The sequence below is a fragment of the Mastigoproctus giganteus genome, chromosome 1 (genome assembly GCF_048544385.1).
Source record: "Mastigoproctus giganteus isolate SK-2022 chromosome 1, ASM4854438v1, whole genome shotgun sequence".
NCBI lineage: Eukaryota > Metazoa > Arthropoda > Arachnida > Uropygi > Thelyphonidae > Mastigoproctus > Mastigoproctus giganteus.
The window spans coordinates 181216570-181234179 of record NC_143575.1 but is presented as its reverse complement, the minus strand read 5'-3'; the positions used below and the strand labels follow the sequence as shown (position 1 = coordinate 181234179).

The 17610-nt window shown below is 37.2% G+C and overlaps 1 protein-coding gene across 1 annotated transcript in view; it reads right to left on the bottom strand.

Annotated features, from left to right (window-relative positions):
• Positions 1-17610, bottom strand: part of LOC150091336 (mitogen-activated protein kinase kinase kinase 4-like) — a 350375-nt gene that overhangs the window by 19971 nt on the left and 312794 nt on the right. Inside the window, exon 22 of the mRNA XM_090390030.1 lies at positions 6926-7045. Coding sequence (XP_090246156.1) covers positions 6926-7045 — 120 coding nt within the window. The remainder of the gene's footprint in view (positions 1-6925; positions 7046-17610) is intronic.

Here is a 17610-nt window from a genome sequence, read left to right as displayed (position 1 = left end):
ATCATGTAAATTGGTTTCAAAGCAGTTAATTTGTTTTTAAAGTATGGACTTTATTTATTGTCTTCTCTCACTCAGATTAGGGCTGGTGGTTCGACGTATTTTGGGGTCGGGCATGGGGTCGGCGGGCCTCCGATTCCAAGGTGCATTCATTCATTGATTTTATCTGTGAGTGTGAGGAATACATGTAAACTATTTGTATAGTTGATTCAACAATGGATATATCAGCACAAAAGTGTTCTACAAGACATTATAGAGGTAATTCCTCCTTTTCTTATCTATTATTATTATTGCAATAAAATTTTCTTAATCGTGATATTACAATTTTAAAATAATTCAAAATTAGTGTGTTAAAGCTATGTGTACGGGGAACTAAATAGTTGTGGTGATATTAAGGTGTTCGTGGTAGCACAGTGGGCATGCTTGTTCTGGAATAAAATGTTGCTAATATTTGGGATTTTTTTTCTTTGAGTTAAGCAATGGATTTCACAGAGATGGTATGCACTCTACTCTTTAGGATGAGGGAAATATAATGCATAAAGCAGTAATTGGCACATCCAACAGTTATTCAAAGATTCACAGCCAATTTAAAGAAGATGGGGCAGCAGCCCCAGATCCAAGCTGTGGTAGAAGTGTCTCAAATTTCATTTATATTATTTAAAAAAAATTAATAAATAAAATAAAATAGAAAATTTAAAAACAAAAAATAAAATAACATACAGTAAAATCTGATCTGATTGTATGTCTTAATGACTTATATAATATCACAGCCTCTATGTTAAAATATTCTAAAAATTTTTTCGAGCAAGTGGACTTCAAAAAAATTCTCAGGATTGGCCTTTTGGTTTAAAACTTGTCCCACTGGCTGAACCATAAAGTCAGACATAATGACTATATCTTACTGCATGACACTGAAATAATTCCAAATAATCTAAAAATCATACCCAGTCAAGGAAGTAAGCAAATATTTTATTACTAATGTGCACATGAACATGAACAAATTAAAACATGTGCATCTCATTCATATAGGGATTACATCGTTTCAGCTGCTGAAACAAAAAAGACTGCCTGTGCAGTCTCACATAAAGTAATGTGTTCCATCCAAGCAGCTGTTATAGGCCTAATGACTCTGATGAGTATAATAAGAAACTGTACAGTGAAATAGAGTGGGCTAGTAAATAAGAGTTATAATGGGGGACTTTAATTTCACAGATATTGACTGGATTTTGTGGGTTGGTCAATCACACACATCTATTCCATTGGACCCACCCACCCACTTTAAAGGACTTTTGTTGTTTTTTAAAAGTAATTCTATACACAATACAGAGTTTTCCTGAGCTTTAAAGTTTTTGCAATATTGTTTTTTTTTTTTGGTCTTTAGGAGAATTAGCAACTAAGGTCATATTGCTCCGGGGTTATGCGGTGGTCATTCCCTGAACTTTCCGCATTCTCTGTATTTGATGGTCATGGGCTCGAACCCCGGTCTAATCAAGAAGCGTGTGCTACGCACTGCTGCTCCTGACCACCTGGCTACGGAGACGCTTAGCATTAGTAGGGGCATATGATGCAATAAAGTAAGCTTATGCAGCATCAGCAAAAAAAAAAAAAAAAAAAAAAATGCTCCCATTTCACCCCTCCGTTTGTTCCAAATACCGGTCCAGCTCAGCCTTAAATTTATATAGGCTATCAACTTCCACAACAAGGGATGGAAGTCTGTTCCACCAACCAACTATCCGCTGGCTAAAGGCAAACTTCCGTCCTCTGTCCGGCATCTGTCTTTCCTCAATTTGAATTTATGCCCTCTCAGGTGATTATTCTGAGCAAGAGGAAGAATCCCATCAGCATTGAGCATGCTCAATCCAATCACGGCTTTATACACCTCAATCAGATCACCTTGCAGGTGCCTAGTCTCCAGACACTGTAATTTGCAAAATTTAAGCCTTTCTTCGTAAGAGCAACCCTCTGTTCCATTCACTAATCTTGTTGCCCTTCTCTGTCCTCGTTCCAACAGCTCTACATCCTTCTTAAAATGAGGCCTCCAGACATGTATACAGTACTCAAGGTGTGGCCTGACCATTGCCTTATACAGTCTGTCCTCGTATAGCACGATAGTTGTGTTCCTAGAAACTCTCGTGCAATGCAAAATCGTGCAATATAAACAACAGGCCCTATGGGAAAAGTGGGATTAGGTGCCGACCACCCAAGATTGAACACACATTTGGAACCAAAACATTACCAAACACAATAAATAATCGGGTAATTTTAATCGTTATAAAATACTTACGTATTTTATAACGATTAATATACGTAATAAAAAATACAATATATTTTTTATTATAATATAATAAATAATAAAAAATAAATATTTTTTATTATATTATAATAAAGTATTTTTAGTATTTTTTAATACTAAAAAAGTATTTTTTACAAATAAAATACGTATTTTATTCGTAAAAAAATTATTTTTTTAAATAAAATAGTCGTAATAAAATACTTACGTATTTTATAATACGTAAGTATAAATTATAATACGTAAGTTGTAATAAAATGGTTACGTATTTTATTACGACTATTACGTAATAAAATATTGCTAACGCTTTTGCTTCTATCGTAAGCAAACTTTTTTTTTGCTTGATTTTCTATCCAAACAGATGACAGCCGTTCCATCCCTTCCAATTCTTGTGTCTTAATCTAATGGATTTTAATTACACTTTGAGTTGTTCCCGCTATGAAAGTTGTTTTTATTTTCTCCGCATTCTTTGTAATTCTCGGCGTCGCCTCATTTAGGTCTGCAGCACGTGCAATATCACACGGTCTTTCATTTCGCTCAAAGCGTTTCACAATTTCATATTTTTTTCTCTATCGACAGAGGCGGACTGGCCATAAGCCTTACCCGGGAAATCCCGGTGGGCCGGAGGCCGGTGTGATTTTGGCCATAAACCGTAGTATGAGGCCACTATAAATTTTCCCGGGTAAGAATTTTTGACCCAGTCCGCCTTTGTTTATCGATATTGCTTTTTTTTTTTTCTCTGAATCTGCAGTGTCTTCACCAGGACGCTTCCTTTTCACACCTTTTAAGTATTTTACTAATTTTTAGGGAATAAAGCACAATTACAAAATGTGGAGGCACGCTTGATACACATAAACAAAGCTGCACGCGGGTAGCAACTGAATAAACAACACCGTAAAGGCCGAGATACACTATTAACACCCCACATTTTACTAAAGCACATTTCTGGGGGTTACTACCATAAAACAATAAAAACAATTTCCAGTTTTGTTTCAGCTAGTGGAATCTGTTATAAACTGGTAGTAAACTCCATCTAATTGCATTTGCGATTATACCGATAGCTGGAATTGTGTTGGTTTTTACATTATTATGGTGAAATGTGTTTCCCCTTCACTCATATAAAACACATAAATACATTTTCAGAATCTTCTTCATTCCAATCGTGTTGCGTTCTGTTCGGGTGATTCTGCGTTCGACTGCCATTTCTTGTAAACACAAAGGCGAATTGTGCATAAGCGAATTCGGTTCGTGTTATATAAGATAACGTTCCCCTATTTATAAATCGTATATGATCGAATTCGTGTAATGTAAACACGTGTTATACGAGGACCGACTGTACAAGGAGATAATCACTTCCTTATCCCTTCTAGAAAAATTCCTGTATATCATTGACAAGACACTATGAGCTACTCTTGCAGACCGTCTGCACTGCTCAGAAAACTTCTTATCTGCCTGCACAATTACCCCCAGGTCCTTTTCATTCTCTACCACTGTCAGTGTAGTACCACAGAGTTGATACATCACTCTCGAATTACTGTTTCCATATGTAGTACTTTACATTTGTCAATGTTAAACTTCATTTGCCACCTCTCAGCCCATCTGCTCAACTTTTCTAGATCCTGTTGCAGCAGCGTACTGTCATTAGTGTCCTTAACAATCCTGCCAACTTGGATATAAGCTTGATATACCATCATCAATATCATTTATAAATACAGAAAACAACAATGGACCCAACACTGAACATTGAGGGATTCCACTAATAACATGTCCACAATGAGCAGTGTCCATTGATTACCACTCTGTCTTCTCCCACTCAACTATCCCTTTATCCATGGCAGCAATTTGCCTCCAATGCCACACTGCTCCAATTTGTGCAGCAGTCTTCCATGTGCAACAGTATCAAAAGCTTTTGTAAGATCCAAATATTTGATATCAAAGTTATTCCCTGCATCCAGGTCCTTTGTGATCACATCATAGTATCCAATCAAATTGGTCAGGCAAGACTTTCCCTTAACAAATCCATGCTGAAGTCTTGTCTAGATGATCTTGCAGTGCTTCATTAACCAGTGCCTCCATTAATTTTCCTGGAACAGAAGTTAAACTAACAGGTCCATAATTACTTGTGTCGCCCTTTTGATTCTCCTTTGTGAAATGGGGTCACATTTGCACATCTCCAGTCCATGGGTACCTCCCCTGCATCCAAAGAAGCTCTTGTAATTATGGCTAAGGGTTTGCTTACTTCCTTTGCTGCCTCCTTTAATATAACTGGATAGATCCCATCCACACCAAGTGCCTTTTTTATGTTTATCTTCAACAATATCTCCTCCACTTTCCTCTCAGTTATTACAAAATCATCTAGCTCACTGCCAGAGGTTAACTCACCTCTGGCATTCCCCTCCCTGAATAACTCCTCTTAGGTGAATGTAGATGAAAAATACTCATTTAGTTTGTAAGCCACCTGAGCAGGATCAACAACAGTTGAACCACCAATATCCAGTGGACCAATCTGATTCATCCCTTTCCTTCTAAGTTTACATAGATAAAGAACTCTTTGTTGTTTTTCTTTGCATCCTTTGCCAAGGATTTCTCATAATCTGCCTTTGCCTGCCTAATCTCCTTTGTGATTTGGTTACAGACAAGCTTATATCTATCATAGGCTTCCATGTCACCCATTAATTTATATGCATCCCATGCATTTTTCTTCTCTGCCATATGTCTCATTAGTTCATCTGACATCCATTTAGGCCTAAACCTTGAATAATATTTCTTAATTGGTACGAAAATCCTAGTACCTTCCAAGATAAATTCTTTGAACTTCCCATTTTGAATTTGCTGTTGGTAATATCATCAGCTGGTCCCACTGTATAGAATTTAAATACTGTCTCAGACCACCGTAGTCACCTTTATGAAAGCAAAAACCCTTCCCTTTACCCTTGATGGTAGTTACCTCTTTGATTAAATCCCACTTCAGCACACTGTGATCACTGCCACCTAGTGGTTCCTTTATCTTCAGATTCTTAATGCATGAAGAATCACTACTGATAATCAGATCAAGAGTATTACTCCCTCTAGTTGCCTCCCGAACATGCTGATGTAGAAAACAATCATCCAATAAATCCACAAAAGCCTTAGTAGTGTGTGAGTGACCAACCCACAAATTCCAGTCAATATCTGGGAAATTAAAATCCCCATTATAAGACTGTGATTTACTGGCCCACTATTTCCCTGTACAGTTTCTTATTATACTCATCGGAGTGATTAGGCCTATAACACACTCCTACTCTCAATTTTGATCTCCCAATGCTTATGTCACACCAAACTGACTCGACACTGCACTGTCCAGAGATGTTGACTGGCTTCACTTCCTTGGATTTTGTGTGTTTCTTAACCAATAGCATAACTCCTCCTCCCGTCCTATCTATCCTACCTGTACACATTGTACTCCCCAAATTCCAGTTCTGCATTCCTTATATCTGTGTGACACCATGTCTCTGATATCTCAACAATCTGCCTTTGATGTTCTGAGGAATACCTCAAATTAATCAAATTTATTTACCAAACTGCTAGCATTGATGTACATGCAAGTATACATGCACCTGTTCCTATTCTTAGATACCCTAACATAACCCATGTGTTTGCTTGTACTGCAATGACTCCCAGCAGTCTCTGAAATACCCTGCATCTTGTTTTCCAGGCTGCTGCTCATTCCAATAAAAGCAGTGCAAGAATCACTTTCACCTCTGCCAGTGGCTACTGTTAATCTATTAGTCCTTAGTCTTTGTATGCCTCCCAAGCTAGCAGTTTTCCGACCCACCTAACACTGGCTTGATAGCATCAGCAAATATTCTTGCACCCTCTCTATTTAAGTGTATTCCATCCCTGTAGAAGCAGTCTCTCCTGTTAACAAGTACAGACCGGGGGGGAAAAAATTCTACCCGTTGAGCCTTGCACAATCTTTCCAGGGCCGAATTGATCGACAAGGCTCTCATCATATACTGCCTCCAATCGTGTCTGGGCAGAATTGCAGACACTTTCAAATTCAACACTAATTCATGTCTTTTTTTCAACAGTGATCTGTACTTGTTAAGTAATTCTGCCGGTCTCCTACTCTTAATATCATTGGTGCAAATGTGTACAACAATATCACATTTTGTGCCCATAAAAGATGATATCTGCTCTACAAAGTCATCAACCTTTGCCCCTGGCAGACATACCCTGGTCCTATTCCAGCTATCATTAAACCTATTTTCATTAAACAAAGGCTTTCCATTATTAACAGCTTTTACAAAGTTTATTTTAAGGTTGCACTATTTGCTGCAGGCCTGAAAAGAAGCATTCTACTTAGTGTATGTAAGAAAAAAAGATCATAACTTGGAATTACGTAAACTATAATTTTTAAGAAAATTCTTCTAACATCATTAATTAAACAAAAAATATAAAAACTGAGTGAATATACTGAACAAAGGAAGATAGCTTAATTATTATCATCCTTTTCTATGATAATAATTTTTATGATAATTTGACTTCTTATGATCAAAATACGCTTCATATAAGTAATTTTTTGGTGAAATTTTTTTATAGTGTAACCCAAACCAGTTAGTAATTTCTAACTTCCACTATTGATATAAAAAACATTACCAGGAGTTCCGACAAATGAGCACAGTTCTCCAGGCATAGTAGAATGATTCTTTAATTTTATACTACAGCCAAAGTCTCCAAGTTTTAGTCTGCCATCTGATGTCAGGAAAATATTGGCACCTAGTGACAGAAAACACTAAGATTTTTATGTAAACATAAAAATTATAAATTTATGATTGCTTTAATATTAGATCAAGTGAAATGTAGAAGCTGAACAGTGAAAGTTCCTAACTATTACTGTAAAAAATTGTTTGGAGTTTTTAGTTAAAAACCAATTTTGTTGCTTATAATATTTCTCCTAATTTTTTTTTTTTTTAGGATTAAATATGAACAGAGAAATTCTTAATTTTAGACCAATTGAATTATGTATAGTTCACAATATCACAAATGATATTATTTCACAGATACTACAGAATATTCAGGAGAGAGAGAGAATAAGCTTCTCTTTACAATGCTAGAAAGAAAACCTCTCTATACAGCTGGAGATAAGGTGTGCCTATTTTCAATAGAAACATTTCATCCAAAGATATTTGTATATTTTCTAATTCATAAATAATATATTTATGAAATATTTATTGATAATATTTTTTCCTAATATCAATGATCCATCAGTCTCACTTGAAGACTTATGCACAGCACAAATCAAGTAGTAGAGTAGTAATGGGAAATGATGCAAGAAAACCAGCTTATACAGAATCAGAAAAAAAAAGAACACAGTTCACTGATCTGTACACTCCAAGAATTTGTCTAGTTTTTTTCTTGAATTTATTCAACTCATCCACTTCCAACAACACCAGATGGAAGCCTGTTCCAACAATCAACCATCAGCTGGCTGAAGGCAAACTTCCACACACACATCTATCCTACAACCATCCTTCCTCAACTTGAATTTATGCCCCCTCATGTGTGTAGTCTTAACAAGTGGAAGAGTACCATTAACATTCAGCTTACTCAATCTGTACAAGGTTTTAAACATCTCAATCAGATCTTCCTGCAGGGGCCTAGTCTCGAGATACTGAAGCCTTTTTAAGTAAGAGAACCCTTTTGTTCCCTTCACCAGTCTGGTTGCCCTTCTCTGCAGAAGATCTACATCTTTTCTAAAGTGAGGCTTCCAGACCAGTATATGGTACTCAAGATGTGGCCTAACCATGGACTTGAACAAAGGGATAATCACCACCTTTAGCCCTGCTAGCAAAATTCCTGTATATCATTGACAAAACCCCATGAGCTGTCCTGGCAGCACGTCTGCACAGCTCAGAGAATTTCATGTCTGACTAGGGCTTACAATACCAGTCAAAATCTTAATACCGCTATTTTGGTATTTTTAATTTATGAAATCGGGATACTGGTATTCCAAAAAAAAAAAAAAAAAACCATTTTTCGCAATAAATTTTTATGACAATTAGGTGCAGTAAAGTAAGGAAAAAACAAGTAATTACTTGAATTCACATTTTAAATCAAACTTTTATTACAATAATAAATATTCTAGCAAAAATTAGTGAGCTCTTAAGAAACTCAATAGCGTTATTGTTCAAACTGGATCTAATTTGGGTAGATATTTAAGTAGCGACAGAAAACGTCCTTTTGGATTCTGTGCTGGTGCTCTGTACTGAGATAATCACAGACATGTTGCAGTTTAACCCTCCCCCCCTTATTCCCTCATATTCAAAAACATTTTATTTCCTTTTTGACATTTTATGGCACTATATCCACATTAACGAAAGAAAGTGACTGACAGTTAAGCTTGGTGAGGAAACCAAATCTAAGTTGTGTGTGTGTGTGTGTGTGGGGGGGGGTTATTTATTTATTAATTTTAATAAAAATTGTACAAAAATCATAAGCTGTACAAAAATCATAACAATGGTCAGTGGCCATTGTTATGATTTTTGTACAGCAGCTCCCCTCAAGCACTAAGCCCCACAAGCTACCTGACTGCATTAAAAAATGAGAATTTCCAGGAGCTGAGGGATATTCCTCACCTCCACGAGTATATATATTATACGTGAGCTGCCAGTTTCTCAAGAGTAATGGCACAAATATAAAACAAAAGTCATTTATCATGCAAATCTACTAATAATACATAACTGATGTTCATTTACATCTAATCATTAATTTTTCTCATTTAATCTGTTAATACATGCTATCATTTCCATAAAATCTCTCAATTAACAATTTCAACTCTATCTCTACAGATTCAAACACTAAATAATAACACATACAGTTTACTCACCTCAACCTACCTTTAACACGTTGACTGCCAAGCTAGTTTAAGAAAAAAATTTCCCAGGGGCCAAAAACTATTTAGCAATTAATTTGATTAGTAATTCTAAAATAAATATTGTAATGTCAGTGTTGTTTTTTCACTTAAAATATATATATATATATATATATATATATATATATATATATATATATATAAAAAAAAAAAAAAAAAAAGAGTATTTTTTTATGTCGCATATATGTGACCCAGTAGGTTACTTTATTTCTTGAGAAGCCGTGTCAGCCACATATGTGTAACACTATTACGGCATACATATGAAGGTCGTTTGTGATTAGTTTATTGCATGCACGGCGAGTGCTGCAATAAAACTAATTGCAATAAAATAAACTCTCAAATGTCGCAATAAGTTCATTAATGCACTATATTATCCATCATATTGTGTTGTGTTGTGTTTTTCCGCAAGTTTGTACAAGTGTGTTGTAAAAAAAAAAATAAATCTAAAAAGGAATGGCTAAAAGAAAATTACTAAAATAAGAGGAACTGAGAGAAATTGCTGGAATTTACAATTAAGCAGAGTTAAACTTCTCACAGACACACCGCCATTGAGTTTTTTCAGAAGTTCAACTTTATCTGTTATGGACAATGTACAGTATTTGTGCTTTACACCACGAGAGGCACTTCCTTTATGCACTGGAACCATGGCTGGGGCTAAATGTGAGCAGGTTATAATAATAAATGCAGAAAAACAAGTGGGAATGGCTTGCCAGTGTTTATGAGTTCGCACCAACAGCTGATGCTGCAATCAACGCCACCAAAACAGTAGCAGCAGGTCGGTGTGCCGACCCAGGAAATTATGTCCAAATTAGCGGTGGAACTGGATTACCGGTGGTCAACCTGTACTGTCTTATTTCGAGATTTCGAGAAGAGTTCTCTGTTAATACTGAAGGAAATTACCAAAGCAGTAGTAGAAGCCAGGGCACTATTCGACTGGTTTGTTATTCAACTTCCGGATTAACTTCTAGCAAAGGAACATGCCCGGCAGACCCCTTCACTATATAGCTGGACACTCCCAGAACTGGACCCAAACTGAACCCAGAACTACCACTGGAAGTCTGCAACTCCTAACAACCACAAACCCCTCTTTTGGTGCGAGCACCTTTAAACTCACTCTTCTTCCTTTGGTGGGAAAAACAGAATATTTTTCCCACACAACGAAACGCTTTCATCTTTTACCTCAAGATCATCTGTTCGCAATACCTTTGAACTGTTTCATACTGACACCCTTTCCCAAAATGCATTAAGTGTCTCATCCTCAAGTAGTGGTGTAATAGAGGGATTAAACTATTGTTCAGAAGCTTTTAATTTTAACCCTTCCGCACCTGTCATACCATTGTTCACCATATTCCTTAATTGCACTACCAGGCTTACTGCCACTAATCCGTAATGATGTTTTCGTTATTCCTTAAGTGCTTTACTTCCACACATTATACTTACTAAGAGAAATATATTTGTAAGATTATGTCTTACAGTTTCATGACGTTTTCAGGTTTCCGTTGCATTTGTATTGCGTACAACAATTCCTCATTTGCAAATTCAGCAGTATTAATGATTTAATGTTGTCGATTTTATAACTTTTATGTGACTAAATCATGGATAATTATTTTTTAAATTAGTACTGAAATCCAGTATTTTTGTATCAAGATTCCGGGATCTCAGAATATTGTAAGCCCTATGTCTGACTGCACAATTACTCCAGATTTTTTTTCATTCTCCATTACTCTGAGCATAGTATCACATAGTTGATAAGTTACTCTGGGGTTACTGCAATCCATATGTAGTACCGTGCATTTGTCATTGTTAAACTTCAACTGCCATTTCTAAGCCCACTGAACCAATTTTCCCAAATCTTGTTGCAGCAGCTCATCCTGATTACTGTTGTTAATCGCTCTGCCAACCTTTATATCATCTGCAAACTTTGATAGTAAGCCTGATGAATCTTCATCAATATCATTAAAAAAATATTGAAAATAACAATGGGCCCGGCACTGAAACCCCAGGGAACTCCACTAATAACATAAGTCCACAAAGTGCAGCGTACATTGATAACCACTGTCTTCTTCCACTTAATCATTCCTTTATCCATAGCAGTAACTTTCTCTTAATATCACATTGCTCAGTTTATACAGCAGTCGTGTGTGTGTGTGTGTGTGTGTGTGTGTGTGTGTGTGTGTGTGTGTGTGTGTGTGTGTGTGTGTGTGTGTTATGGGGGTTTAACGGTGCATAAGCTGTTGTGGCTATAAGGCACCTAGCAGCAACAGTCTTTTATGTGCAATAGTATCAAAAGCCTTCCTGAAATCCAAGTATATGATGTCAAAATTATTTTTTTCATAGTAGCCTATCAGATTGGTCAGACAACAACAGCTCCTTAAGAAATCCATGCTGTGATTGCAGTATAATTGCATGCCTGTGCAGATGGTCGTGCATTACTTTTTTAACCAGTTTATTTTCCCTGAAACAGATGTTAAGCTAACAGGTGTGTGGACCTACAGGCGATGTGTAAGTATACATGTCGCCTGTTGATCCACCTTTATGAACTGGGATACATACATGCATCTTCAGTCCATACGGACCTCCCCCCTCAATCCAAAGGATGCTCTCATAATTATGGCTAAGAGTTTTCTTACCTCCTTTGCTGCCTCCCTTAATATACTTGAATAGATTCCATTCACCCCAGGTGCCTTTTTTTTTATGTCCATCATCAACAATTTCTCATCCACTTTCCTTTCAGTTATCACCAAGTAATTTAGTTCCTCGTTAGAGTTCGTAAACTTCTGGCATCCCCTTTCCTAAAGAATTCCTCATGTGTGAATATAGATGCAAAATACCTATTTGTCTGCAACCTGAGCAGGGTCATCAACAATTAATCTGTAGACATCAAGTAGCCCAATGTGATTCAACCCTTCCTTCTACTGTTAATACGAGCATAGCAGTTTTTCTTTGCATTCTTTGCCAGAAATTTCTCACAATCTGCCTTAGCATGAATAATCTCCTCTGTGACTTGCCTACAGACCAATTTATATCTACTATAGGCTTCTGTAATCAACTGATAATTTACATGCATCCCATGCACTTTTCTTCTCTGCCACATGTCTCAATAGTCCATCTGACAATCATTTAGGTCTAAGCTTTGAACAGTATTTCTTCATTGATATGAAAAGCCGAGTAGCTTCTTTGATTACTTCCCTGAATACTTCTCATTTAGAATTTGCTGTTGGTAACGTCATCGGTTGGTTCCGCTGCACAGTATTTAAAAATGTCTGAGACCCCTGTAGTCACCCTTATGAAAGCAAAAGCCTTTCCCTTTATCCTTGAGAGTAGATATGTCTTTAATTAAATTCCACATTAGAATACTTTGATGACTACCACCAAGTGGGTCTCTTATACATGCAGATTCTTAATGCATGAAGAATCACTGCTGATAACCAGATTAAGAGTAATGCTTCCTCTTGTTGCCTCTCCAACATGCTTCTGTAGAAAACAGTTATTTGAAAAATCCACAAAAGTCTTGCTAGTCTGTGAGTGACCATCCACAAATTCCATTCAACATCTGGAAAGTTAAAATTTCCCATTATGATACATTCTGATTTACTGGCCCACTATTTCTCTATTTAGCCGTTTGGTATTCTCATTACAGTCATTAGGCCTATAACACACTGCTAGTCTCAATTTTGTTTTCCCAGTGATTATATCATACCAAACTGACTCAACAGCATACTCATCACCCATGTCAACTGGGTGTACTGCCTTACATTTAATATGCTTCTTAACTAAGAGCATAATCCATCCACCTCTCCTGTCTATCCTTCCTGTATAGAATGTACTCATCATTTTCAAATTCAGCATCACTTATGCCTGAATGACACCATATTTTCACTTACTTAAAAACATTAGGATGTGGATGAATCACATTGGTCCACTAGATAGGAATGGCTTAATTGTTGATGATCCTGCTCAGATTGCTGACTCACTGAATAGTTATTTTTCATCTACGTTCAGACATGAGGAATTTTTTAGGAATGGCAATGTCAGCAGTTTTATGATAACTGAGAAGAAATTGGAAGAGAAATTGTTGAAAATAATGTATAAAAAAAAACCTTTCGGTTGGATGGAATCTATCCCTTTATATTAACATAGGCACCAAAAGAAGTATGTAAACCTATAGCCACGATTGTGAGGGAATCCTTGGATATCTCTATAGATATCCGAGCAGTAATCCCAGAGTAACTTATCACCTCTATGGTACCACACTGACAGTGGTAGAGAATGAAAAGGACCTGGGGTTAATTGGGCAGACAGATATGAAGTTTTCAAATGACCACGATTTTCCTGCTCACAAATACAGGCTCTTTCCACAGCATTTTCCATGACCGTACGCAAGGTTTCAGGTCGTAAACGTCGGATTTTGGCTAGAATGTTCTCCTTAAGTTCTTGAATTGTTCGAGGTTTATTTACGTAAACCAGTTCTTTCAAGTAGCCCCACAAAAAGAAGCCTGGAGCCATGAAATCAGGTGAACGCGGAGGCCAAACAAATTCAGCATTTTTTGAAATTATTCATTCACCGAAAATTTCTTGCAGGACGTTCAATCGTCACCCTGGCAGTGTGCGCAGTAGCTCCATCCTGTTGGAACCAAAAAATCCTGATTATCTTTGACCGCTGGGCGTAAAAGATTTTCAAGCATTTTCCTATACAGGACCCCGTTGATTCTTTCTGGGTGACCTTCCTCATTTTCAAAGAAATAGAGGCCATTAACTCTTTCAGTCATAACACCGCACCAAACAGTGCATTTTTGGGGACGCAATTGATGCTGATGTAATTCCCTGGGATTCTCAGTATCCCAAAATCTGTAGTTTTGTTTGTTGATGTACCTGTTTAAATGAAAATGGGCCTCATCACTCATTATCAAGTTATTCAAAAAGTTATCTCTGTCTAGGTGTTGAAATCAAATGGCGTACTGCAAGCGCTGCTGAGTATCTTGGGGTAGTAAAGCTTGGACCATTTGGATCTTGTATGGAAATATTTTTAAATCCAGTTTCGGAATCTTCTGAAGCAATGTTCTGGCAATGCCTAGTCGAGAAGAGCGACGACAGGTAGAGGCAGATGGATCCTCAAGGACACTCTGCCGTACAGCTTCCGCTGCTGCATCAGTGCGCTTAGGACCTCTTCCCGGAAGATCGCCGACTGATCCAGTTCTTTCAAAACGGGCGATTAGGTTCCGAATCATGTTATCACTAAGAGATACTCTTACTTTAAAATGTTGCCGGTATTTTCTCTGAGTTTCAATAACTGATCTTTCACTGGAATAGAAAAACCCAATCAGTTTTACTCGTTGCTGGACATCATACATAGCCATTTTAATCTCCAAGGGATCCTCTATAACCTGCAAAAAAATAAAATAAAAAAGATTGAAAATGAACAAGTTATGACTTTTTCAAACCCTTCAGTCTTTCAGTGGCCACCCTGTGTAAGGAACTGGTCAGGCCACACCTTGAGTATTGTATACAGGTCTGGAGGCCTCATTTTAAGAAGGATGTAGAGCTGTTGGAATGAGTACAGAGAAGGTAACTAGATTAGTGAATGGAACAAAGGGTTGCTCTTATGAAGAAAGGCTAAGTTTTGCAAATTACAGTGTCTGGAGACTAGGCACCTGCGAGGTGATCTGATTGAGGTATATAAAGCCTTGAATGGTTTGAGCATGCTCAATGCGGATGGGATTCTTAAAATGAGGCGTCCAGACCTGTATACAGTACTCAACCTACACCTTGAGTACTGTGTACAGGTCTAGAAGCCTCATTTAACTTGTATACTTGGTGATGTTGAACTAAAGTCAGTAGTGGAAGAAAGGGACTTGGGATTTATGATACGGTCAGGCATGTAGTTCTCCGAACATTGTAGACAGGTTGCAAGGAAGGTCCTTGGTGTCTTATTGATGATTTATGGAACATTTGCTAGTAAAGATAAGGACATTATAATCCCATTATATAAGGTTATTGTTACACCACACTTGGAATACTGTGTTCAAGGATGGAGACCGCACCTAAAAAAAAGATATCACGTTTCTTGAGAGGGTACAAAGGATTGATAGCTCTCTTGATGAGATTGGAAAAAGGGCATCCATATGAGGAAAGACTTCGAATATGTGGGTTGCAGAGCTTGGAAACTAGGCACCTTAGAGGAAACTTGATTGAGGTATTAAGTCTCTGACCAGAAAAAAAGTAAAGTGAATGAGCACAAAATTTTCACAGTTATAAATGATTCTAGAACTAGCTGCCATAAATTCAAGTTGGGGAGGGGGGGGGGGGCAGTTTGGGAAAAGTCAAAGGTCAGCTGGATAGTCACCTATGGGAGGAGGGAAATGCATAGGTTACCTGTTTGATTTTCTTTTTTTTTTTTTAATTAATTATTCATTTTATTTAATTTTTCTTCTTATTATTATTTTACTCTTTTTTTTTTTTTTTTTTTTTGCTGGTGCAGCATAAGCCTTAAGCCTTCTGGCACCATATATGGCAGTGCTTCTGTAGCCAGGTGGGCAGGAGCAGCAGTCCGTAGCACACGCTTCTTGATTAGACCGGGATTCGAGCCCGTGACTCCACCAAATACAGAGGATGTGGAAAGGTTAGGAATGACCACCGCATATCCCCGGAGCAATATGGCCTTAGTTGTTAATGCTCCTAAAATAAAACCAAATAACAATAACCATATATGGCCATTACTAATACTAAATAATTTCCAATCATATTGTGTCCCACTTTGCAAATACTGAAGAACCTGTGATAAATGTGTATGCCTCTGTGCAGTACGAAGTTTCAATGCTGTATCTAATTCTGTTTCCGAATTGGATACAGCATTGAAATAGCTATTTCAGCATTTTGATTGCCAAGAACATGAGTTTCATCATACTCTTGATGAAATACAAGTTATCTTTTAATCTTTTAACTGCTAATTTTATATTAACATAAAATTTTATGTTAGCATCTGCAGTTAAAAGATTTACTTCTTTGCGGCATAGCGCATCTACTGCTAACTTTATACGAATTAATGTAGATATAGCCGCAGCTAATAAATTAAATTCATCCTCACAAAAATAAATGCTTGAATCTAAATCAATTAAAGCTATCTGCACACAATATCTCAACTAAAAAAGCTTTCAAGCACGGATGATAAACTGTTCCAACGAGCTTTAGAATCTAATTGCATAACAATTTATTTGCCAAATTCTGCTGCCGTATACTTTTCTAAATATTTATCATTTTTATGATTAAATCATTAACAATTATTTTTTAAATCAGTACCAAGAAACCAGTATTTTTGTATCAATACTGGTATTTGAATACCAGAAAAAAATTACCAGGATCCTGGGATCTCAGTTTTGTAAGCCCTGAGAGAGTGATAATCAATGGATACTGCTCTACATGGAGTAATGTTATTAGTGGTGTCCCCTCAGGGGTCGGTGTTGGGCCCATTGTTGTTTTGTATATTTATCAATAATCTTGATGAAGGTATATCAAGCTTAATGGAAAAGTTTGCAGATGATACAAAGGTTGGTAGGGTTGTTAATAACAGTAATGACAGTATGCTGCTGCAACAGGATTTGGAAAAGTTGGGTTGATGGGCTGAGAAATGGCAACTTAAGTTTAACATTGACAAATGCAAAGTACTGCATATGGATAGCAGTAAGCCCAGAGAAATGTACTGACTCAGTGGTGTTACACTTAGGGTAGTGGAGAATGAAAGAGACCTGGGGGTAATTGTGCAGTCAGATATGAAGTTTTTTGAGCAGTGCAGACAGGCTGCCAGAGTAGGTCATGGGGTCTTGTCAATGTTATACAGGAATTTTGCAAGCAGGGATAAGGAGGTGATAATCCCCTTGTATAAGGCAATGGTCAGGCCACACCTTGAGTACTGTGTAAAGGTCTAGAAGCATCATTTAATGAGTACAGAGAGGGGCAACAAGACTGGTGAGGGGAATAAAGGGGTGCTCTTACAAAGAAGGCTTAAAGGCTTTTGCAAATTGCAGCTTGTGAAGACTAGGTACCTGAGAGGCGATCTGATTGAGGTGTATAAGGCCTGGAATGGATCGAGCAGGCTCAATGCTGATGGCATTCTTCCTCTTGCTCAGATTATAAACTTGTGGGGGACATAGATTCAAACTGAGGAAACACAGTTATAGAATAGATGTGCAGAAATTTGCCTTTAGCCAGCAGGTTGTTGATTGCTGGAACAAACTTTCATCTGTTGTTGTGAAAGTTGATAGCTTAAATAAATTCAAGGCAGAAATCGAGTTTGAGTACCCAGCTCAGACCGCCAAATGGCTTGTCGGCAGTGGAGCTGCAGTAAGTCTCCATCAATGATTGTTGTCAGGTCTACGTAAGTGTTGAATCCAGTAGGATAATCAAACTGCCCATC